General features: G+C 40.7%; 1 protein-coding gene across 2 annotated transcripts in view; it reads left to right on the forward strand.

Annotated features, from left to right (window-relative positions):
• CNTN5 (contactin 5) overlaps positions 1-24,128 on the forward strand; it is a 1,042,858-nt gene that overhangs the window by 1,011,675 nt on the left and 7,055 nt on the right. For both annotated transcript variants that reach the window (XM_038372749.2, XM_038372738.2), the window contains 4 exons: positions 6,925-7,034; positions 20,356-20,542; positions 20,978-21,090; positions 22,498-22,666. In XM_038372749.2, coding sequence (XP_038228677.1) covers positions 6,925-7,034; positions 20,356-20,542; positions 20,978-21,090; positions 22,498-22,666 — 579 coding nt within the window. The remainder of the gene's footprint in view (positions 1-6,924; positions 7,035-20,355; positions 20,543-20,977; positions 21,091-22,497; positions 22,667-24,128) is intronic.

A 24,128-nucleotide genomic window follows, 5' to 3' on the forward strand; every position in this document is an offset into this window, starting at 1 on the left:
TTCCCTGTTTATAGACGGGAACTATATTTGCCCTTTTCCAGTCCTCTGGAATCTCTCCCGTCTTCCATGACTTTTCAAAGATAATCGCTAATGGCTCAGATACCTCTTCAATCAGCTTCTTGAGTATTCTAGGATGTATTTCATCAGGACCTGGTGAATTGTCTAAATTATTTTTAACTTGTTTTTTCCTTAGTTTAGTCTCTGATCCTACCTCAAAAAGAAAAGGAGTACTTGTGGCACCTTAGAGACTAACAAATTTATTAGAGCATAAGCTTTCATGAGCTACAGCTCACTTCATCGGATGCATGCTCTAATAAATTTGTTAGTCTCTAAGGTGCCACAAGTACTCCTTTTCTTTTTGCGAATACAGACTAACACGGCTGCTACTCTGAAACCTGATCCTACCTCAGTTTCACTGGCATTCATTTTGTTAGGTGTCAGATCGCTACTACCTTTTCCAGTAAAAACTGAAACAAAAAAGTCATTTAACACTTCTGCCATTTCCACATTTTCTGTTATTATTTCCCCTCTTTCCCCCCACCCCCATTAAGTAACAGGCCTACTCTGACTTCCTCTTGCTTCTAATGGATTTATAGGATGTTTTCTTGTTATCCTTTAGGTGTCTAGCTAGTTTAATCTTGTTTTGTGCCTTGACCTTTCTAATTTTGTCCCTACATGCTTGTGTTTTTTGTTTAGATGCATCCTTTGTAATTTGACCTAGTTTCCACTTTTTATAGGACTCTTTTTTTGAGTTTGGTTCAACGAGGTGGTCTCTTGCCATACTTCCTATCTTTCCTACACAGTGGGAGAGTTTGCTCTTGTGCCGTTAATAATGTCTTTTTGAAAAACTAACAATTCTCTTGAAATGTTTTTTTCCCCTTAGACTTGCTTCCCATGGAATCTAACCTACCAACTCACTAAGTTTGCTAAAGTCTGCCTTCTTGAAATTCATTATCCTTATTGTGCTGTTTTCCCTCCTTCCATTCCTGAGAATCATGAACTCTACCATTTCATGATCACTTTCACCTAAACTGCCTTCCACTTTCAAATTTTCAACCACTTCTTCCCTATTTGTCAAATCAAATCTAGAACAGCCCCTCCCCTTTCAATCAAAGTTAATGCTAGTTAGGTACCTATCTCACTTAGCCTCTTTTGAAAATCCACTAGACACTTATCTGCATCCTAGGCACCTAAATAATACTTCTGTAAATTTGGCTCTAAGCACTTAAGTCACTTTTGAAAATTACTCAGGCACTTTTGGAATCTTTGCCCATGTGTACCAATTAAGTCTCACTCAAGCATATAAGTTATCTTATTTCAAAGAAAGAAAGAAAAAGAAATATTTATAATTTCACACAGTAATATAATGAATACTGTTTTAAACTTCCAAAGAAATGAGGAATCCAGCTCTTCTTAAGCCATGAACTCCACTGGGCAGTTATTAGAAATGATTATTTTTTTACCATATTTTTATAGAGCAGCTAGCATTGTGGAGCGTCAATCCCTGAGTGGGGCTTCTAGTCATTAGTGTAATGCAAATAACATAGAATGAAAACTGACTGTACAAAGAAGTTTTCCATACAACTTTGTACTGACTCATTCAGCTAGGTGGAGAACCTAATTCCATAGTTATTTTGGGGGGAAGAAGTGGGCAGATGGCACATTTCAGGGCTCTCAGAGTTTTACTAGTTTACAGAGTTGATCTGTTTATGGACTGAAAATAAAGCATTTAAAGAAGACAGCAAAATATATTGTGTGAGATGCATATTGAGACAACAAAGGCTGAAAGATTTTCTGGTTAGCTCAAACACTCCTAGTTTTTCATTCTCGGCCTTCATTAAAATAAGAAAATAAGCCAAAGCCTTTTTCTTCTAATTTAAGAGAAAGAATACAAAATTACATACTTTTAAGTATGGCCACTATGGCTCACATTAAAACCTTACATTCATGAGGTGCAGTTCTGAGGATCAGTTCATAGCTAAAGCTGATCTCCATGGGATTTATGTGAACCTGAAAATTGATAAATTGGCATTTTAGTGGTAAAATATAATGGATAATTTCCTACCTTCGCCGGTTGATTTATCTGGATTAGAGCCTGTAAAAGTTCAACTACAGGTGTCTTCACTGAATTTTTAAATAAGGAAATGATAATCCTTATACTAACGAGTTTACTAAACACTCCTTTGATTAATGCCACTAGCACCGTTGGGAAGACACATGTGTAATCAATATTATAGGTACAGTCCCCATATTATTTGGAGAACTCCAGCTGTTATGTCACTTATTACAAATGTATTATTTATATTAATGAACCTGATAATGCTGCTCTAAACTTTTAATCTATCAGAACTTGATTTTTTTATCAATCAGCCTGTCCATTTTGTATTGTACCAGTGCAAGAGAAACATTTGCAAGTTAATTAATATCTTCAGAAGCAAAAGGTTGCTTCTTTTGCAGCATAACATTCAGTAAGTTATCAGCACACTGATATTCTGTGATGGAGTCAGGAGAAGGAAATAACAGGGTTATAATTGCAGAGAACATACTTTTTTCTGAACTATTCTTTGGACACTCAACTAGTCTTCTGAGAGCACAAAACATTTTTATGCAGTGGCAGAACCAAAGCTTAAAGATGAACTGGAAAAATAATCACTGTTTCAGATGCCAGATTAGTACCAGGATATGTGTATAGACTCAAACAGTATGGGATAGACTGCAAAGGGCCTATCTGATCACTGACATACAAGGGATTAGATCATGCCTCCTACTCCTATTCATGAATGGGGACCCTCCATGCATATATCTCCGACCTTCCTCCAAAAGAGGGGATGAGCCATCTCTGTGGCACCAGTTCCCTCCCCCCATTCTGGATCCTGTAGAAAGTTTGCATTGGGAAAGGGAGTGGAGATTGAATAGACCTGAGGGAAGACAAGGTTGGCTGGGGGAACAGGCCCAAGGGACTGCAAATCGTCCCACCTCTGGCCCTGTGGAAATCAATTAAGAAAAAAAAAGATATATAGTATATCCCTGCCCTATATTTTCTTTTCTGCAGAGAAATGACATCTCCCTTAGGATTCCAGAGAGACCCATATCTAAACAATGGCTCTGGTAACACAACTCCAGTGGAGTTTCATTGCATGGGAGGTATGGGCAGCAATGCAAGGGCAGAGAGGGGAGAGGACTTCTACTCAGATGATGCTGGGCTTCCATAGATGTCCTGAGGATCAATACAGATCCCTGGATGTGTGAGGTTTGGGGATGTCCCCAGTGGTCTTTTCTTCAAGGTGACCAAATACTACACCTTTCTCTCCCTGACAGGATGATGAGAGAGAGATCTTTTCCAGGGAATCCTCTTGGAGATTTCCTTCCTCTGAGATTTCTGTCACAGAAGGGGATGATCTTGGCCAAGGAAATTCACTGTTGGATGAAGTCTCTTGCTCAAATATGTGGAAAGGACTGTGGGTAATGAGGAAGGGCTCCTGGCTAAAGAGCTCAGATTTTATATCAGGAACCTCTGTAAAAACTTCTCCTTGCAGTAATATGGAAAGGAAACAGAGATTAGTAGTGGAAGTGGCTAAACAAAGAGAGTTGGTTGAGGCTGTGTTCCACAATGGGTTTAAAAGATTGGTCTTGCCTGAGTTGGGCCTGCATTTATTTTTGTTATTTTAACCTGTTTCCATAAAATTAGCTAACATTGAAATCTTTGTGGGGAAAAACTCTGTGGAATGGTGGGACTTGGCTGGCCAGTTTAGAATTGCAAATAAACACCTACTAATGCTATGGAACCTGAGAATCAGCTCCTGTTTCAATTACCTGACAAATTAGAATTCAGGATTTCCTTTTTGAAACCTAACGCAATGCAGTGAATGCAGTTCCCTAGTCTGGGTTAGGTGTTAATGTCATCAACTGTTGCAGGATACTAATGTTACGCTAACTCTGGTCTTGCAAATGAAAAGCAATGTCTTTGGAATATTGCACAAGGATTTTCAAGGTCTTACTATTTTTTTTACATTTAATCAAGGAATGTTAAAGGGATTGTTAAGGATGCTGGCCTTTTTTCATCAGTGTGACCCTAGGAAGATATCAGTAAATGTAACATAATTAATATATTATAATTATATATTATATATATATATAACTATATATATATTATAATATTAAGATATTAATAAAAGAATATGATCATAACATTGACAGCAATTATGGAAAAACCTAATGAATCTGCCAAACTTATCATCAATGTTAGACGTACAATATAAATCATGACATTGTACTGAGCCATGGATTATTTTATATTATAGCAAATGATATGGTCCTCATCCCATCTGAATCAGTAAAAATTTCCATTTCATCTCCATACACTTTCAGACAGTCATAATGTACCTTATTTCTAAAAATATCATTTCTGTCCTTTTACTGAACATTTACATTCCTGGAGTCTAATATCAGTTACATTGAAGTGAATAATTGCCTGACATGTGAGAAATGCATTTACCTCATACATATATATATTTCTACTTCATATACTAAAAACAATTATATATGTATACTAAGCCCTTTGTTTCTATTGTGAGCAATGCATAAACCTTCTCTAGTGAATGCTATGAAAGAGAAATGATTTCTCCATTTTTAGAAAGTCTTAAAAGGTGCCACCCAACATTTTGTATACATAACAAATTATTTCTCACACTGTAGTCTTCCCTAACAACAACACAATTGCTTTAATAACATAAAAACTATAAAATGGCTTTTGCAGTACAAATCTTAGTAGTGCACAGAAAACAGAGTGCACCTCTGAACAAAAAATATCATGCAGAATATATTTCTTTATAGAAAAGTTTTTGAGTCCAGAAGATCATACCATTTATGCCTTGTAAACATTATAATTTCTTTTCATTTACTACATCAAAAGAGCAATCTATATTTTATACTTAGCAATAATGCACCATTATTAATGTGCATGATTTTGAATAAAGTCAGAAGTTCTCACTTTCTTTAGACACAGCTTTTAAAAAACAAAAAAGCAAACCAAACTAAAAAAAAAAACTGAGCAAAAGTAAAGGAAAAATCCCCAAAAGAAATGTCAGGGAGAAGATATAGGTCAACAGTGCCAGAGCTCATAATGTAATACAAAATTGGGAGGAGGGGAAGCAGGGTGGAACAGATACTATATAAAGATGTATATTAAACTCCTTACTATGGCAATTTGATCAATTACCAAAATGTATAATTTTAACACAGGCTGTGCCAAAAAGACATTCTTTTTCTGTAATCATGTTAAACAAGACCTAAAACACTTCTTTTAAAAAGCTCTTTATAATGTAAAAGCTAGGGCCTCCAAATGATCAGACTGACACATTACAAAATGTAATGAGGTATGTTAGGCCAAGAAACAAATTACAGGCCTTGTTATTCCAGATTAATCTGAATCCATTTTTTTTCTCAACAACCAAACAGACCTTGGAGGGTGGTGATTAGCTACAGTGTGCTTGTGCTCTAAGGTAAAGCATTCTCACTGAGTTCTATATTCTCATCTAAACATGTTGCAGTAAGATTTTATTAATTTCACAGGGAATGAAAATTGCCTCAGGTGCTAAAGCTCTAAGAGCTAGTAAAGGTCCAACCTAAGTGATACATAGGGGTTTTTGTAAACCCTCTGTAATCACAATACACTCTGTAAACCAAGATGACCACACAAATCTATGGCATATATCATGGATGGCCAAACATACTGACCCTCCAAGATGCATAGGACAATCTTCAGAAGTTTGAGAGCTGAGGTGTGCCTGCGGGGCTCAGCGCTTCAGCCCTGTGGTGGGGTGATGGGGCTAGGGCTACTGCCCTGCAGGGTCAAGGGGTCTCAGGGCTTAGCCTCACAGGGCACGCCCGCCAGGGCTCGGGGCTTCAGCCCTGCTCCCACTGAAGCCCCAAGCCCCAGCAGGAGCCTCCCCTGGGGCTGAAACCCCAAGACCCCTCTCCTTGCTGGGCAGAAGCCCCACCACCCTGCCACAGGGCAGAAGCTCTAAGCTCCCCCAAACAGTCCGGTAGGTGGAGAATGTGGGTGTGTGCGGGCTCAAGAGCCACACTTTAACTGTAAAAGATCCGCATGTGGCTCACAAGCTGCAGTTTGGCCATCCCTGGCATATATTGTCTCTGTAGCTCTCCCAACAGCTTTCAATGTGTATTTTCCTATTTTTATCCCTGATCTTACTTTTCTTATTGCTGACCCACTCGGATAGTTTTTAAAGGTTTTCCTTAACCCCAATTTTATACGATGTAAAATCTCTTAAAAGCAAAGCTAGCCAGAATCAGAAATCAAAAAAGTTCCTTTCCTTCTCCATAGGAAGGTGTGTATACCATGTTTAAAAATGTATTTACATATGCCAGCAACCTGAAGTACTAACATGCTCCTAAAAAGTGCATTTGCTTTGCATTTCACTACATCTCTGGGTGTGACTGCATGTTTTTCAGCTGCTGGTTTAACTCAAGAGCAAGGTCATCTGAGCATCCCCTGTAGCTTTCATTTTCAACTGATGCAGTGGCAGAGTAAAGGACAGAGAAAGAGTTCTCTATTTACTTCTGCCATCCTGCAGATCTGTTGATGAAGGCTTAGGAGGAAAAATAATGTTGAAGATAAGAATTAAAGGTTGCTGAAGAGAAATCAGCCATGGAGAAGGGGTTCTTCATTGTGTACCTTGCTGGGTCCATCTGTAATAAGATATTGATGGAACATGACACAAATAAAGAAATATAATAGAGATAATCTTTTTATTTTGTTCAGTTTCTCATACACACAACGGTCACAATACTTTATTCTGGGTAATAAGGTACAATAAAGGAAGTATGACACTTTCAGTTGTAATGCTTTTGATAGATACAAGTTGTTACAGTAGAGGTTTATTATTTCATTTTTTCTTAATACAGAACCCAGTGTGGCTCCGACTGATGTCAAGGCTACAGGTTTGTCTGTATCAGAGATTCTGGTTGCGTGGAAACATATTAAAGAAAATCTAGCAAGACCACAGGGATTTGAGGTATGAATACAGAATAACATAATAAAAAGCATTGTTATTGTTGCTAACATTGCATTTTGTTAAAGTTTGGAATGGTGAAACTTCAGTAGACATTATGCTCATAATATATGTCTATCTGTAAGAGAACAAGGGCTATAGAAAACACAGCTGGGGTATTGGCATAGCCTTTATTGCTTGTTCATGCTTTTAAACAGTTCATTGCTAGCTCTTATAGGGTCCCTAAGGGTACCTCAACACTGGAAAAAAAAAACCCTCTGTAGCAGCGAGTCTAAGGGCCCAGGTCAACTGACTTGGGCTCCTGGGGCTCAAGCTGTTGGGCTAAAAACAGCAGTGCAAGTATGGCGGTACAGTCCGGTACACTATACAGCAAGATATTGATAGCCAGTATGGCATACTGGAAAGACACAGGAGGAGCCAGCGGCCCCACACCTGAAGCTCCTCTGGTGCAGCTGTACTGCCCCCAGCCCCTCCCCCTGCCCTTCCATGGAGCTGTGTCTCCTCCATCTGTACAGCTGCAGCCCCGCCAGAGGACAGGTCTGGGGGTGGGGGGGCTGGGAGTTGTAGAGCCCCGCCCCTCAGGCCTGTCCTCCAGTGGGCTGCTGCTGTGGTACACAGACAGAGGATGGAGACGCAGCTCCGGGGTGGGTCTGTGGGTTCTGCTCCTTTCCCCGCTGCGGTTCCCGGGAGAGCCCTGAGTAGAACACCAGCAGCTCCTCCGGTGGCTGTACTGCCCCAGACCGGTCCTCCGGGGACTGACGGAGGAGACGCAGCTGCATGGAAGGACAGGGGGTAGGGCTGGGAGCGGTAGACCCAGGCCAGAGGCTGGGTCCAGCCAGCTCCGCACCCCCTGCCCTGCCCGCAGCCAGTCCTGCACTCCCTGCCTCCAGCTAGCCCTGCCCCATGCCCCTGTCTGCAGCTGGCCCCACGTCCACTGGTGCCCTGCAGTTCCGAGGGCAGTAACCCTGCACACCTGCTTCAATGAGGGGGGCAGGGAGCAGCTGGGACACACACATGTGCACACCCTATGGTGACCAGACAGCAAGTGTGAAAAATCAGGACGGGGGGTATGGGGTAATAGGAGCCTATATAAGAAAAAGACCCCAAAATCGGGGCTGTCCCTATAAAATCGGGACATCTGGTCACCCTAGCACACCCCCAGGGAGTGGCGGGGACCCACACATGTGTAACGGAGCTCATTTCTAGTTCAGGCCCATCTTTTTAAAAAAAGAACTTTAGTCAGAGTTAACATAAATCCGTATTGCTCCCACACCACCAGTTTGGGAGGGAAGCAAGCAGCCCTGTCCCCATTCACCCAGCTTCATCCTAACCATGCAGTGGTTATGTCCTACTGGGTAGGAATGGAGAAGGCTGGTATGTTGGCTCCTCTGCTCCCTTTTGCATTTTTGTGTTTCTGTTGTCCCCTTCTACTCCTCACTGCAGTAAGTGTATCTTTTCTATTTACTTGCATTCCCAAATAGTTTGTGGATCTGTCTATTGTAGTCATACCAGTCAATGACCCTGATCTATCTACCCAGATCTTTTTTTATTATTATCCTGTGTTTCATTTATCATGTAATTCTTCACACTGAATTCTGCAAATCACTTATCAGTCCTGGCTTGTTATATTTTAGTCACACTCCTTCTTTGTGTTGAATGTGCGCCTTTCCCTTGCTACTATCTGGAAAAGTTGGTAACATACTGTGTTTCATTTATTACAGCTAACTGCTATATAAAGAGAACAAAATTATACCTAATACAGATTGTAGTAGCACTGCAAATGTTCCTCTCTCCATTCTGAAGTGTTTCCACTCACTAGTAACCTTTGTCTTCAATCTCCAAGATAGTCTTTTATCCTCTGAATAGCTTGCTCACTACACCCTGCCTTTTAACCTCAAAAACAAGGCTTTGTGTAATACCCTTTCAAAAAAATGTGATGTCTAAATAAATTATGGCTACTATTTTCCCTGCCCTTATCCCACTGATTTTACTGATTCTCAACATGTTGAGGTTTATCTCAGCCTTTCCACATTTATTCTGTCTTGAATGAAATAATTAGACTTTTATTTCTCAAATGAAAATGTTTTCACTTAAGATGACAACTCTTTCTAGAAGCATATAGCCTTGAAATCATCTTCCTTTTTTGTTGGTCTGTCATATAATGCTGCTTCATATAGCAGTGAAATGTTAATTTGTTTGAGATGGTTTCAAGTAGGTAGTTCACTGGGCTTTCTTCAGACCAGGGATTGTCTTCCTCTGTGGTTGGAATGTCCTTAGGACATCTGGAGTGCAGTTTAAATAATAAATATTACCTGCTTCAAGTCTTGTGTTAGCTCACTTGCAGAAATGAGGTTGGTGATTATTATTATTAGCATTGGTGTTTATTACTACTGTCTTCTTGTGCTGTGCATCAAGTTTAAACTGATAGTCTGGGGTTTTCAAATGAACCTCAGGAAGTTAGACACCTACTTCCCATTGGATTTCAAGTCAGGAGTGTAGAAATCATGGAAGTACAATTCTTTCCCTGCTCCCCCTTTCTCTGGTGGGCATGGGAGTAAGTTTCTGTTTCCTTTTTCTGAGTGCATCTTACTCTTCTTTATGAGTCAACAGCTAGGGGATTCAATGTTCCTCCCACACCAACAGCGCCAGAACCTGGGGTGGGGGGCATCCATTTTTGGTCACAGACCTGCCCTTTCCCCTCCTCTTCCCCTTGAAGGCCCTGCCCCCCGCAGCCAGGCCAGAAGATGGAGCCCAGCTGGGGAGCCCAGACAGCATGGGGCATTGCAGCATGGATCCTCCACTTGTCTGGGGTGGGGGAGGGGTCCAGAGCAACCCTCAGCTCATGTCCTCACCCTGGGGCCCCCCTCCCAGGGCAGGTGGAGAGTCCATGGCTTCCAGCCTGCAGTGCTCTGGCTTTTGGCTTGTTTGGGGGCGTGGCCTTGGGTAGAAGGGGCCACAGAGGGCCCCCCCACACACACACACTTTTAGGAAGGCTCTGCCACTGCTATGCCACACCCAACTCCTGTTCAAAACTTCCCTGCAGACAAAGGGGCATTTCAGTGAATAGCTCCATCTCTTCCTCACCCCACCAGCCTCCAACAGAGTTTTCAGCTGAGCAGCCCGTATTCTGTCAAGTAGGAGAATAAGACTTACTCCCGCGCATCCCCAAAAGGCCAAGCAAGAGGGAGTGATATCCAAAGATAGTATTATTGACTCATTTGAAGTGGAGAGATTTAAATGGCGAGGGGCTAATGGTTTGGAGGACTAGCATAGGTCATTGACTCTAATCTCCATTTAGGCTTGTAAAAAAACCCATATAGCTCACCCAATGTGACTGGCAATTTCTATTAGTAAGTCCCAAAAGTGTAACGGGAAAGGGTCTTGGACTGAGAATCATTGACAACAAGGTCAAAAATAGCTAGTAAAATGCCTGCCCCCTCCCATGGTCTATTTCCCTTCACATCCCCTAAGAACTAATTTAATTCACAAATGATTTTTAAAGTATTATTGTCCATGACACATTGTTCACTGTGAAATGACATGGTGCTGGCTTAATCCATGAACAGCAAACAAAAACTGCTTGAAAATCCAGCTACTTCGTAAAAGGCAAGTTTGCTAAATGTTCTAGTTATAAGTAATTGCTGATGAAGAATAACTGCAGTCCACAGGTAAAATGCTGCCCTTGTGTTCAAATGCTATTGAACCGTGAGCAAAATGACTCGAAAGCATCAAAATAACAGCAAGATGCTACATTCTCATGCCTCAATTTGTATTCTGCCTGGGGTCAATACAACCTCTTTGGTCTTCACATTTCCTGTCTGTTTAGCAACAGCATTATTAACTAGATGTTTTACCTTTTGAATGTTTGGTCTCATGTCAACGAAAGTGACAGAATAGTTACTAGAGATGGACAAATCAGCAATGATCCAGTTTCAGCTCTATCCCCCTTTGCACTTTGTATTGGAAAGTATTGTATTGGAAGCAATGAAAGGCAAAGTAACTTGTCCAATTTCACATTGTCATCTCTGAAAGGCAGCACTAACGGTTGTCACACAAGTTTTATGCCAAGCTGGTTGTGCTCATTTATATCTTCCAAAGCACACATTATTTCTGGCTTCAGTGCAGATTTGTTAGCAGCCTCTGACCTTGCTAAAAATATGCCAACAATGTGTTGATAAATAAAGCCAGTTTGTAAACTTCCACAATATAGTTCAAATAATAGAAGACATGAATAAATGTGCATCAAAGTTTGCCTGACAGCAGCTGTTTACCAGACAGACTGATTTAATTTTTTTGTGGGGACTTAGGAAAAACCTGCGGCTGAAGTGAAAAACAGATATGTAGCCAGAGCCAACAAGAAGAGTTAGTGCAGAGGTTGTTTTCCTTTCCACAGGGTGTGTGGCTAACACCTGTTCTTAGAATCCATAACAAAGAGAAAATTACCTGTTGGTCTCAGGCATTAGTTGCTTTCCATCCATCACTAATGGGGAAAAAATTGAAAACCTAATCAGTTGGCAGGAATAAGGGCTTTGGTGTTGATTTTTTTTTCCCTTTTCATCTCTGAAAAGCTAGGGCTGAGATTTAAATCGCAGACGAGATCACAAAGCTGTTGTGTCAATGTCATTGAAATTCCCCCAAGAGTTAATAGTTTGAGGCTCAGATTAGACCTAATTCAAAGATCACTTTGCCAAACAGTAAATTCAGAGAATACGGAGTACCATTTTCAGATAGGGTTATTGAACATAATGACTATTGCTTATGTCCAAGTTGTCCTGTCAAAGAACAGCATCTGCCAATGGTGTTCTTCTATGCCCTGAAATGTACCTCTTGTATACCAAATTTTTTACACCATCTGAAAGAAAAATTGTATCTGCCTGGCTGTCTCATCATAATCATGCAATATTTAGTGCACAATATATTTTAGGGAAATTTGGGACGTGCCTAGGTGTGTGATGTGTATTTCCATCAGAGGTTGGAAAAACAATATAAAAAAGAGGAACTAGTATTTCACTAGTATAAATGCCAATTAGCTGGATTTTACTTGAGGGCTGGGGGTGGGTGAATTTCTCCATGAATAAAATAGGCAATAAGAACAATCAAATGGTTTTGCAGAGAGAGTAACACTCAGTGCAGTCATACAAGGATTCAAACTGCTGCAAAATTCTAGACTTTTGCTGCAGTATGAAGGCCCAATCCAGTTTCTTTTCAAGTTTTTAGTGGGAGCTGGATCAGATCCTAAATCCCTCGAAAAAAGTCTGCCTGTTGACTTTTCCATTCCCTTTGCAAACTCTCTGCAGCTTTCTATTAAAACTGAAGGGCCGCTGATCCTAAAAGGGGTTGCTGGGTATTTAATAACTACCAACCACAAATATTTTAAATTAGGGGGAAATTACCATATTCCCTTATTTCACTTAAGGTGTGGTGGAATATAGGTTTTTGCCCCACATTATGCATAACTTTGGTTTGAACAAGCTTGGGAAGGTTGTGTGTTATCAGCAAAACAGCAACACTGACAATACACAAAGTGAGCAATAGAAACAAATGTATTTTTTTAATCTTTCAAAGACCGTAACTTTAAGGGTTACTTGTAAGCATAATAGGCATGACATTTTAAGATGGAAATGTGAGTTTTCCAGTTGATGGTGTCCCATTAAAACTTGCTTAACTCAAACTCCAGAAAAAGAGTTGTGAGCACAGCGTTGTCTGTGAAAGATTCCACATCCCCAAATGAGGAAAGTGGGAAAGTGACAGCTCGGGTTTCCTCCCCCTGTTTTCAGCCTATTTTGGTGTCACTCTAGTTCTCCAGTACAGGGAGTCCAGCAGCAAAACACAGAGAAATCCAGATTTGATTGATATTTCTTAATTAAAAAAGAAACAAACAGGAAAAGAATGTTTATTTTGTTCAAATACAGCAACCACAACAAAAAAGTTGAAAGACTACTGTCACCAACCATAACTGAGTATTAAAAGGGCACAAGCAGAAACAATGTTTATTCCTTTGCCTTTCACCTTCAAAATTTGCACTATTCCTTTGTGGAAAACCTCTTGTTCCATGTGGAATCCTAATTCAAACACATCACCAGCCAACCATAGTAAATACACTTTGAGCAGGGCACTCTGAGATCACATAAAAGTTCCAGATAAAACAAATTCTATTCTAAAGTAAAAAAAATTTATTCTATGTCTTAGGCAATAGATTCAGGTTCACAAGCTAATTTCAGAAAAAATTATAAAATGTCTAAAAGTAAAACCTGTAGTAAGGGAACAAATACATATTAATTTACAATTTTATAGCAATGAAAAATATCCTGTTATGGGTATTTCTGAATTACAGATCATTGTTAAACAAACTTTAGAAGACATCAGATTTGTAGTAGTTGAGGGACAAGGTATTATTTTTGGTTTTGAAACATGTTTAGCGCTAAATCTAAGGCCTTGTCAACATAACACAGTTTTGTCAGCAAAAGGCAGGTTTTGCCGACAAAACCGTGGAGAAGGACACACTACAATGCTACTTTTTGTGGCAAAATTCTCCTGTTTTGCTGACAAAATGAAACCACCTTGATGAGCGGCATAGAGCTTTTTGTGGCAAAGTTAAAGCAACAGTGTCAGTGTAGATCCTGCTGTTCATTATGTTGCCATAACTGACCTTCCCCAGTATCCCACAATGCCTGCCTTGACCGCTCTGCTCACAGTTATGAACTCAGCTGCCTTGCAGGCATGCACCCCTCCCCTTTCAAAGCTCCAGGAAGCTTTGGCATTCCTCAGCGTGGAGAGCTCATATACTGAGCATGCCATTCCTGGCAACAAAACAACAAACAGGAAATATACACAACACCTTCAAAAGATGAATCTGAAAGTTTAAATTCATAACTTTGCGAGAAACTAAAAAATCACAGACTAAATAGAGACACAGGATTTATAGCTTATTAAAACAATCCATAACCCGCTAACAATTCCCCCCACCCTAAACTGCCTTTTTTCTCCTCCCTTCCTTTCCCCCCTATGACTGGAAGGGTGTTAATGGACCACATCACCTTGAATGGTCCCTTGAAGTATGTTTTAACTACTTATGCTAAGCAATCTGTTCCACATTGTATTTAGTTTCAAGTATCAGAGGGGTAGGTGTGTTAGGCTGTATCCACAAAAACAACAAGGAGCCCAGCGGCACCTTAAACACTAACAGATTTATTTGGGCATAAGCTTTCGTGGATAGAAAGCCCACTTCTTCAGATGCATGAAGTGAAAATTACAGTTACAGGCATAAATATATATTGGCACATGAAGAGAAGGGAGTTATCTTACTAGTGTAGAACCAATGTTGAAGGCCAGTTCAGTCAGGATGGATGTGAGGTGTCAATACCAGAAGAGGGAAAATTGCTTTTGCAGTGAGCCAGCCAATCCCAGTCCCTATTCAAGGCCAAATTGATGGTGTTAAGTTTGCAAATTAATTGTAGTCTGCAGTGTCTCTTTGAAGTCTGTTTTTGAAGTTTTTTGTTGACGAATGGCTACTTTTAAATCTGTTATTGAGTGTCCAGGGAGATTGAAGTGTTCTCCTACTGGCTTTTGTGTGTTACCATTCCGGATGTCTGATTTGTGTCCATTTATCCTTTTACGTAGAGACTGTCTGGCTTGGCCAATGTACATGGCAGAGGGGCATTGCTGGCACATGATCGCATATATCACATGAGTAGATGTGCAGGTGAATGAGCCCCTGATGGTGCAGATGATGTGGTTAGGTCTATGATGGTGTTGCTAGAGTAGATATGGGGACAGAGAAAGCTACGGGGTTTGTTACAGTGATTGTTCCTGGGATAGTGTTTCTGTTGTGTGGTGTGTAGTTGCTGGTGAGTATTTGGGTTGGGGGGCTGTCTGTCAGTGAGGATTGGCCTGCCTCCCAAGGTCTGTGAGACATCCAATGTCAGGATTGGTAACATACAAAACTGAACATACAAAATTGAAGTGTTCTCCTACTGGCTTTTGTATGTTACCATATATGCCATCATGTGCCAGCAATGCCCCTCTGTCTTGTATGCTGGCCAAACCAGACAGTCTCTACATTAAAGGATAAATGGACACAAATCAGACATCTGGAATGGTAACAGACAAAAGCCAGTAGAAGAATACTTCAATCTCCCTGGACACTCAATAACAGATTTAAAAGTAGCCATTCTTCAACCAAAAAACTTCAAAAACAGACTTCAAAGAGAAACTGGAGAGCTACAATTCATTTGCAAACTTAACACCATCAATTTGGGATTGAATAGGGACTGGGAGTGGCTGGCTCACTACAAAAGCAATTTTCCTTCTCTTGGTATTGACACCTCCTCATCAGTTATTAGGAGTGGACCACATCCACCCTGACTGAATTGGCCTTCAACATTGGTTATCCACTTGTAAGGTTACTCCCTTATTTCCATGTGCCAATATATATTTATGCCTGTATCCGTAATTTTCAATACATGCATCTGAAGAAGTGAGTTTTTTAGCCACGAAAGCTTATGCCCAAATAAATCTGTTAGTCTTTAAGGGGCCACCGGACTCCTCATTGTTCTTGTATTTAGTTGTGACACTCTGACTACATTTTCCAGACCTGAAGAAGAGCTCTGTGTGAGCTTGAAAGCTTGTCTTTGTCACCAACAGAAGTTGGTCCAATAAAAAATACCCCACCTATCTTGTCTCTCTTATGTTAAAAGGGAACATTTTAATATGCCAACCAGTGAAGAAATATATGGACAAATGTCAGGAGAAAATCGCTTTAGTTCTTTAGATGCTTCAGATGGATTTTGGCAAATATCATTGAAGCAAGACAGTCTATTGCTATGTATGTTTAACACACCTTTTGGACATTATTGTTTTAAAAGATTACCTTTTGTATTATAGGTTTCAGAGTAGCAGCCGTGTTAGTCTGTATTCGCAAAAAGAAAAGGAGTACTTGTGGCACCTTAGAGACTAACAAATTTATTAGAGCATAAGCTTTCGTGAGCTACAGCTCACTTCCACCAAATGCATCCGATGAAGTGAGCTGTAGCTCACGAAAGCTTATGCTCTAATAAATTTGTTAGTCTCTAAGGTGCCACAAGTACTCCTTTTCTTTTGTATTATGTTCAACTCCAGAGGTTTTTCATAGAGCAGTACAAAATATTTTAAAAATATAGATGCCACACAAGTGTATGTAGATGATATACTAGTATAGGTAACAATTTTAGAGAAGGATGGTATAAGATTAACTAAAGAATTATCTATTGCAAAAGAAGCAGGACTGAAACATAACAAAAAAAATGTACGTTTAGAGTGCAAGAGTTAACGTTTCAAGGAGAAAAACTGACCAGTCAGGAATTATAGATTGATCCACAATGAATACAAGCCATTCATAATACTGCTGACTCAAAACATAAGGAGTCATTACAGAAATTTTGGGGGCTATGGTTAATTTTGTAGGAAAATACATACCTACCCTAGCAGGAAAAAAAAAACAAGTTTGTAAAAGTAATCAGTGGAAGTGGATTGTCAACATCAATAAGAACTCAAATAGCTTAAGTAAGTAATAAAAACAACTCCCCTCACAATTTACAACTATATCCAACACTTTTTATTGTCTGCGGTGAAATCTTCTGGGTTCAGATCAACACAAGCTCCTCAGGCACTGACCTTCATCAGCAATCCATTTGAGTTTCCTTTTGGTAAAACTAGTTGTTCTTCTCAATTGCAAAAGGTATGGATGGCTGGGAGTATGAAAAGACAAAGAGAAAGTCATAGCCATATATTAAGATCCAAGTGTAAACTCACCCAGAAGACATAATAAGGGGATTTTAAAATAGGGAATAATTTGTTTTAGGGACTTTGCATTTGAAACCAGAATGCAGTCATTAATTATTTAGCCACAGTTCAGACTTTTGCTGTGTGGTTTTATGCAGTATCTGCGTTTTTCTTTAGGTTTCCTGTCTGTGCTTTGTGGTGCAGCAGAATTGTCAGGGTGTGTGTTCTCTTCCTACTCTGTGCTTGTGTTTAATTGCAGGGCCACGTGTCTACTATCTTCAAAGAGGCCAGCAAAAAGGCAGAGTTGCAGGCAGTCTGCTGCCCTGGAAGAAGTCAATTACTATGGAGGCCATTTTTGAAATTAATTGTCCAGAGGAAATGGGCATGGGCAGCATGTGAACCTCCCAGTTCGGGAAGGCTAGCCCCTGCCCCACTCTTCTGCCCGAGGCCCTGCCTCTTCCACCTGAGCCCCCTACACTCTGTCCCCCACCCCGCTCTTGCCTGCCAGGGCCAGAGGAGCCCCAAGCTCCCCACAGCCTGCCCAAGCTGCCCTGAGCCCTGGCACATCTGCCCAAGCCCTGACCGCCCAGGTGGATCTTTGAGCCCTGCCATGGCCCAGCCCTGACACCACGGTAGGTAGCATTAGCTGAGGTTTGGGGAGGCTTAGCCTCCTCCAGCCTCCATTACACATCACCCATGCCTATCCCCTTTATGGTGTTTGCTCTTCCTGAAGTAGGAACATGAACCTAACTTGGGAATGCCACTGACAACACCTGATAGACATTGGCAGAAAGTCAGTTCCTAAGAGAATATGAACCTCAAAAGGATTGATTGCTACTATGTTCCTGTGGTTTCAAAATTCACTCATCCATAGTACCTACTCATGTGTAATGTGGTTGAAACTCCCTAGAAAATAGCTAATCTATAACATGTGGTTGTTTCTGTTAGTCACCATGTAAACATCAGGCCTGATTCCCCACAGCCTTCAGTCTTCATGTGGTGTAAAGAGGGTGTAAAATGCTGCAAAATCAGAATTTCAGAGTAAATTTACCTTTATGGTCACTTGAGAAGCAGCATGGTCTAGTGGATAGAGCACTAGAATAGGATTCCAGAGACCTGATATGAAATCCTGGCCTCACTGAAATCAATGGGAGTTTTGGCATGGACTTTAGTGAGGCCAGAATGTCACCTCTGGGTTCTACTCTCAGCTTTGTCATGGACCTGTGATCTTGGACAACACACTTTTCCTTACTAAGCTTGTTTCTCCTCCCATATTTTGTCAGTCCTTGCCTATTTAGAAAGTAAGTTCTTCAATGTGAAGACCATCTCTACAGTGTACAGTGACTAACACAGTGTGGCCTCTATCAATATGTGATACTGTAATATGATTAAGTACATAATGTAAATGACTGCACAAGGGGCAAAGCATTGTGGAAATTCAGGCCCATGGAGTGGACAACTGTCTCATGACTGATTGATTCTTCCATGGCACACTGGGCCTAATTAACCATTGCCTTTCTCCAATGGTTGTCAGTGGTATTACTGCAGGATAAAATTGGAGTAATTCACTGGTGACTCAGGTCCATTATACCAACCACTGCTCACTACAGCTAGGGTTGCTCCATAGCCTTGTACTTTATGTTTTATGTTTCATATGAACCTCTGGATTTCTTTGGTTCGTATTATCTTGGACACTTTCCCAAGAGCACAGTATTATCCCCTGACCTTTTCTCAGAGGAAATCTTGTCTAGAGAAATATGAGTAATTTATTCTGAAACAACTAACATTAGGGAAAGGTAAAAAGGTGGAATAAATGCAATGGTAGAGGAATGATGCAGAGATAGCGGTATGATGCATGAATAGTGGACTGCTAAATATAAACCATTCAAATGGTTGTTTAGTGATAGCTTCTGTTGAGGGGAGACCTGAATCCTGGAGAATGATGTAATCTCACCGCTGTCTGAGTTGGATGCCATTGATATACATATAGGAGAAAAGAAAAGGAGTACCGGTGGCACCTTAGAGACTAACAAATTTATTAGAGCATAAGCTTTCGTGAGCTACAGCTCACTTCATCGGATGCATTTGGTGGAAAAAACAGAGGAGAGATTTATATACACACACAGAGAGAACATGAAACAATGGGTTTATCATACACACTGTAAGGAGAGTGATCACTTAAGATAAGCCATCACCAGCAGCAGGGGGGGGAAAGGAGGAAAACCTTTCATGGTGACAAGCAAGGTAGGCTAATTCCAGCAGTTAACAAGAATATCAGAGGAACAGTGGGGGGTGGGGTGGGAGGGAGAAATACCAGGGGGAAATAGTTTTACTTTGTGTAATGACTCATCCATTCCCAGTCTCCATTCAAGCCTAACTTAATTGTATCCAGTTTGCAAATTAATTCCAATTCAGCAGTCTCTGGTTGGAGTCTGTTTTTGAAGCTTTTTTGTTGAAGTATAGCCACTCTAAGATCTGTGATCGAGTGACCAGAGAGATTGAAGTGTTCTCCAACTGGTTTTTGAATGTTATAATTCTTGACGTCTGATTTATTATGATGTCTGATAAATATTAGATACCTGAGTCTGAAGGGAAAGAGATATTCAGAATGTTTATCTGAGTAATATAATCTTTTAGAGAATATGACAAGCTCAGTGCAGCTATCAACAGTCATGGACTTGTATCCACCAAAGGTAGCTTTAGCTTTTGTGTGTGGAAAGGAGTGGCAGAGGCATGCTTTCTAAATTACATTTGACAGAAACCTGCTGCTATCTGAGTAACTAAAACTGAATCCCCTTCTCTCCTTTCCCTCCCACAGCAATGCTATTTCTATAAGATTAACCCACTACAAGATTTTCTTAGGTGTTCTGTCATCTCTTATTCATTACATTGACACAGATCTTGTGGCTGGGCATTATGCATGGCCATTGTGCCACTTCTTCAAATGATTCAGTCAAAGCTTTCCCAGGTTGTATGAAGAAAAGGAGTACTTGTGGCACCTTAGAGACTAACAAATTTATTAGAGCATAAGCTTTCGTGAGCTACAGCTCACTTCATCGGATGCAAATGCATCCGATGAAGTGAGCTGTAGCTCACGAAAGCTTATGCTCTAATAAATTTGTTAGTCTCTAAGGTGCCACAAGTACTCCTTTTCTTTTTGCGAATACAGACTAACACGGCTGCTACTCTGAAACCAGGTTGTATGGTAAATGTTTTTGATGACCTATGAGAGGTGAGTTCTCCTTGAATTCTTTTAAGTTCTTATTCTGTCAGCACTTATTCTCTGCTGTTGTGTCTAGCTAGTCACAACATCTCATGCTGGCAGAATGTGATGCATTGCATTTCAATGATGCTGTGAGTAATAATGTGATATGTTGACTCTAGACATCTGGAGAGGTGTGACAAGCACCACTCATGTGTGAGCTCAGGTTACAATTCCCACGTGTTTAAAAGGACCTGTTAATTTGATGACAGGAGTGGCTTCCAAAAAAGCAAGCAATAACAAATAAAAAAGGAAGTTTCGCAAATGCCTAGATTAATCCTCCAAATGATCACTCATTGGCAGGTTGGTTACTGGAAAGATATGGAGCAGGAAGAAGTGGCAGAAAAAGTCAAAACTGAAGGAAATGAATCATCCATCATTTTGACAGGATTAGAAGGAAACACATTATATCACCTAACAGTGAGGGCGTACAATGCTGCAGGATATGGACCACCGAGTAGCACAGTCTGTGCAGCCACCAAGAAATCCCGTAAGTGACCTGGTTTCTTTTCTGTGTGTGGAAAAAAATCTTATCCGCTCTGGATTTCTCTTTAGCTGGGGTATATAATAAGCAGAGCTGGTATATAGTTTTGATTCATGGCTATGCTTCTATGCTTATATCTGAATTTTAAAGTGACATGACAAAATTTGCATTCACAATAGACAAATGTTATCTTCCTGGAAAACAAGGCTAAGCATTTTTGACAGAAGAGAGATAAAAGGATTCAGGTTAATAAGCTCTATACTGTAGCTATTAAAATGACACTCCTGGAGCGAAAACCACCTTATTGGACTCTAGCTAGAGAAGGAATCTGTGAATGCAGCCAACCATAAATGTAATAAAAGATTAAAATGCTCACCAAGGTTTAAAAAAGCAGAAGAATGTTTAAGTGCATGGTGTCATTTTATTCTTCTTTTTGCTTAGCTCCCAGCCAGGCACCAACCAATATTATGTGGATGCAAGATGGCTCTCATGTGTCTCTGGGATGGGAGCCAGTTAGACCTCTAGCAAATGAATCTGATGTAATGGGATACAAGGTCAGTCTTGGCCCTCTCTCACGCATCTTCCTTTTCTTTCTTGCTTGCTTTCTATATTGTACAGATCATCTGCAATCTTGTTCCACCCAGATATGTATAAAAAAAGCAGTGAAAAAGAACTAAATGTCCCAGTACTTCTCTATGTTGTACTTTCCAAATGGTGATTGTCAACTGCTGATTATAAACTGAGTATGCACCTTCTGAGGTGATTACTCCATCACATCTGGTCCAAAAGCGGCTATTAATAAGACCAACCTGCAGTGAAATAAATGATAACACTTAAATTTAATTGTGTTTGCAGTAGGATTTAGAGAAATGCAGAAGGATAAAGCATCTTCAATAGCATTAAAATTAGAGCAAAAGTACAAATATTGAGAGTTGTTATGAGTATGTTGGTGGTATTCAGCAATCTGTGACTGTAACATCTGGCATTTTAAGTTTTTGAAGTTTTAAAGAGTGAAAGCTGAAAAGAGCCATAAGTAACACATAATATAAAATGGGAAAATCATAGGAATCCAGTACAGTCTTTTAAAGCAAAACAAAAATTTATATATATGTGTATGTGTGTGTATTTATAATTATATTTTGAAACATACATATATACATGCATACATACATAATTATACCTATAGAATAAAGTGCCTGGTACTCTCTGTATCACTGCAAATATCGTATCAGGAAAGTGTAAATTGGTTTGGATCAAGTAGAAACTACCTTAACCTTTATCAAAATGTTTGAGGTTCAGAAAAAGTTCAGGTAACTTCTTTACATTTTCTCTAACCTTGTCAGTTTTCTCTGGGAATAGAAGTCTACATACTGAAATGCTGCAACGACAACTACGTATGCACTTGTATTTCTCACTTAACCAAGACAATGGTGCACTGAATTTTACAAGAGGGGGGCCAAATCCTCAGTTCAGCTAATTGGCTGGTTTACACCTGATGAGGCTCTACTTCAGAGTATCTTCATTCAGTTTGAAGCTGGATACCCAGAAGATCTGGATATCCATGTGAATTTTTTGATACGTATCTGAATCTAACTTTACCCTAAAAATATTTTTGAATTTCGCTTTCACTTCAGTTAGTGTCTGTGTGTTTACTCCAAACTGGAGGACAAATACTGAATCTTCATATTTCAATAGCCAGCCGTTCCAAGTGAATGGAGTCTTTCCATTGATTTCAATGGACTTTGAATTGGGCTCTGCCTTTGACAGTATTTTGAAAAAAACTTCAGGAAAAAGACCGCATTCTCTATTTAAAGATGAAGCATCAAATCCTCCAGTCCTTCCTCAAGTCCTTTCTCAGACAAAGTACTTTTTGCCTTCAATGGCAATTTTGCCTGAGTAAAGAGTCCAGTATTTAACCTAAGATTATTGTAGTGATTCTAAAACTCCTGTATCATCCATAGGTCTTGTTTTGGCAAGAAGGTCACAGCAATAGTCAAGTAATTGAAACACAGAAAACCTCTGCAGTGGTATTTCTTCCTGATGTTGGTGTCTATATCATAGAGGTTTGTGCAGTCAGTGAAGGAGGGGATGGGACAGCCAGCTCCCAAATCAGGGTACCGTCTTTTTCAGGTAAGTTCATGATTATATTTTGAATACAGGCCTGTCATATTCTTAAAATGACACCATACTACACTTAATTAATACATATTAACTTCAATGGATAATATAGTTATTAGATAAAGTCATTGGTTAAATGATTCAGTTTCAGAGCTACTGAGAAATTGAACATACAACTAAGAAGACCAAACAGGATTATGGGTATGTACTTGTTAAGTAAGTGGAGAGCCAGCCTTAGGGTTGGGCAGGCTGAGCCGCCACCCAGGGCATGGTACTCAAGGGGGCGCCATGTTGGTAGCGCCCACCCACATGTCCTGCCAACAGCCAGCAGGGCTTAGAGGCAGCCAGGCAGGCGTGGCAGCATCTGGAGAGGAGGGACAGACCAAGCTTCAGGGATGGCAGCTGGACCAGCCAGGTAACTCCTCCTTCCTCACTGCCCTGCTCCACTGCCATCTGCAGCCACTGCTGATCCTGCCTCCCGTCTACCCCCAGCCCATGGAGCCATTCCTAGCCAAGCTCAGGACCTTGAGCCTCCTGTTTGCTGTGCCGGAAGCGGAGTGGGGGGCGTGCTGATGTCGAGTGTCCCTCTCCCCCCCACCTGTGTACCTGGTCTCCGCTAAGTTGGGGTGCGAGTCAGGGGGAGCAGGTCTGTGCTGGCACTTGTGAGTTGGCGCTGAATGGTCTTCTTAGAGAGACAGCACACTGTCACACTCACTCAGGCACACACACTCTCCCCCCAACACACGCTCTTTCTCACGCACACACACACACACACACACACACATTCCTCCAACACACACACACATACACACACTCCCCAAAACTCAGAGCTGGGCGCCCAGCCAGCACCAGCCACCCAACCAGTGCTTAATTTGTGCTGAGGCTGAGCCCCTGTACCTCTTTCAATACAAATTAAGCACTGGGGAGAGGCAGCAGGTGATTGGGGGGAGCCCGCAGGGGTCAGGGGCGATGAGGGACTGGAGCGCCTGTGGGGACCAAAGGCACCAAAATATAAGTTCTCCTGGGGCACCATTTTCCCTAAGGCCAGACCTGACTAAGTGTATTCACAAGGAGACATTGGCTACAAATATATTTTCCCTATTGAAGCCTTCACATGAAGATAAATCTGCCACATAGTATGTATGAGATAGTGTATCAGAACCAAGTACCTAATACTGTGAAGAGCTATAGAGATTAATAAGACAGGAATTTTTCAGCTTGGAAAAGAGACGACTAAGGCAGAATATGATAGAGGTCGATAAAATCATGAATGGTGTAAAGAAAGAAAATAAGAAAGTGTTATTTTCTCCTCAGAACACAAAAACTAGGGGTCATCAAATGAAATTAATAGGCAGCAGGCCTAAAAGAAACAAAAGGAAGAATTTCTTCACACAGTGCACAGTCAACCTGTGGAACTCTTTGCCAGAGAATACAATGAAGGCCAAGACTGTAACAGGGTTCAAAAAAGAACTAG

This window comes from Dermochelys coriacea, chromosome 1, assembly GCF_009764565.3.
Source record: "Dermochelys coriacea isolate rDerCor1 chromosome 1, rDerCor1.pri.v4, whole genome shotgun sequence".
In the NCBI taxonomy this organism is placed as follows: Eukaryota; Metazoa; Chordata; order Testudines; family Dermochelyidae; genus Dermochelys; species Dermochelys coriacea.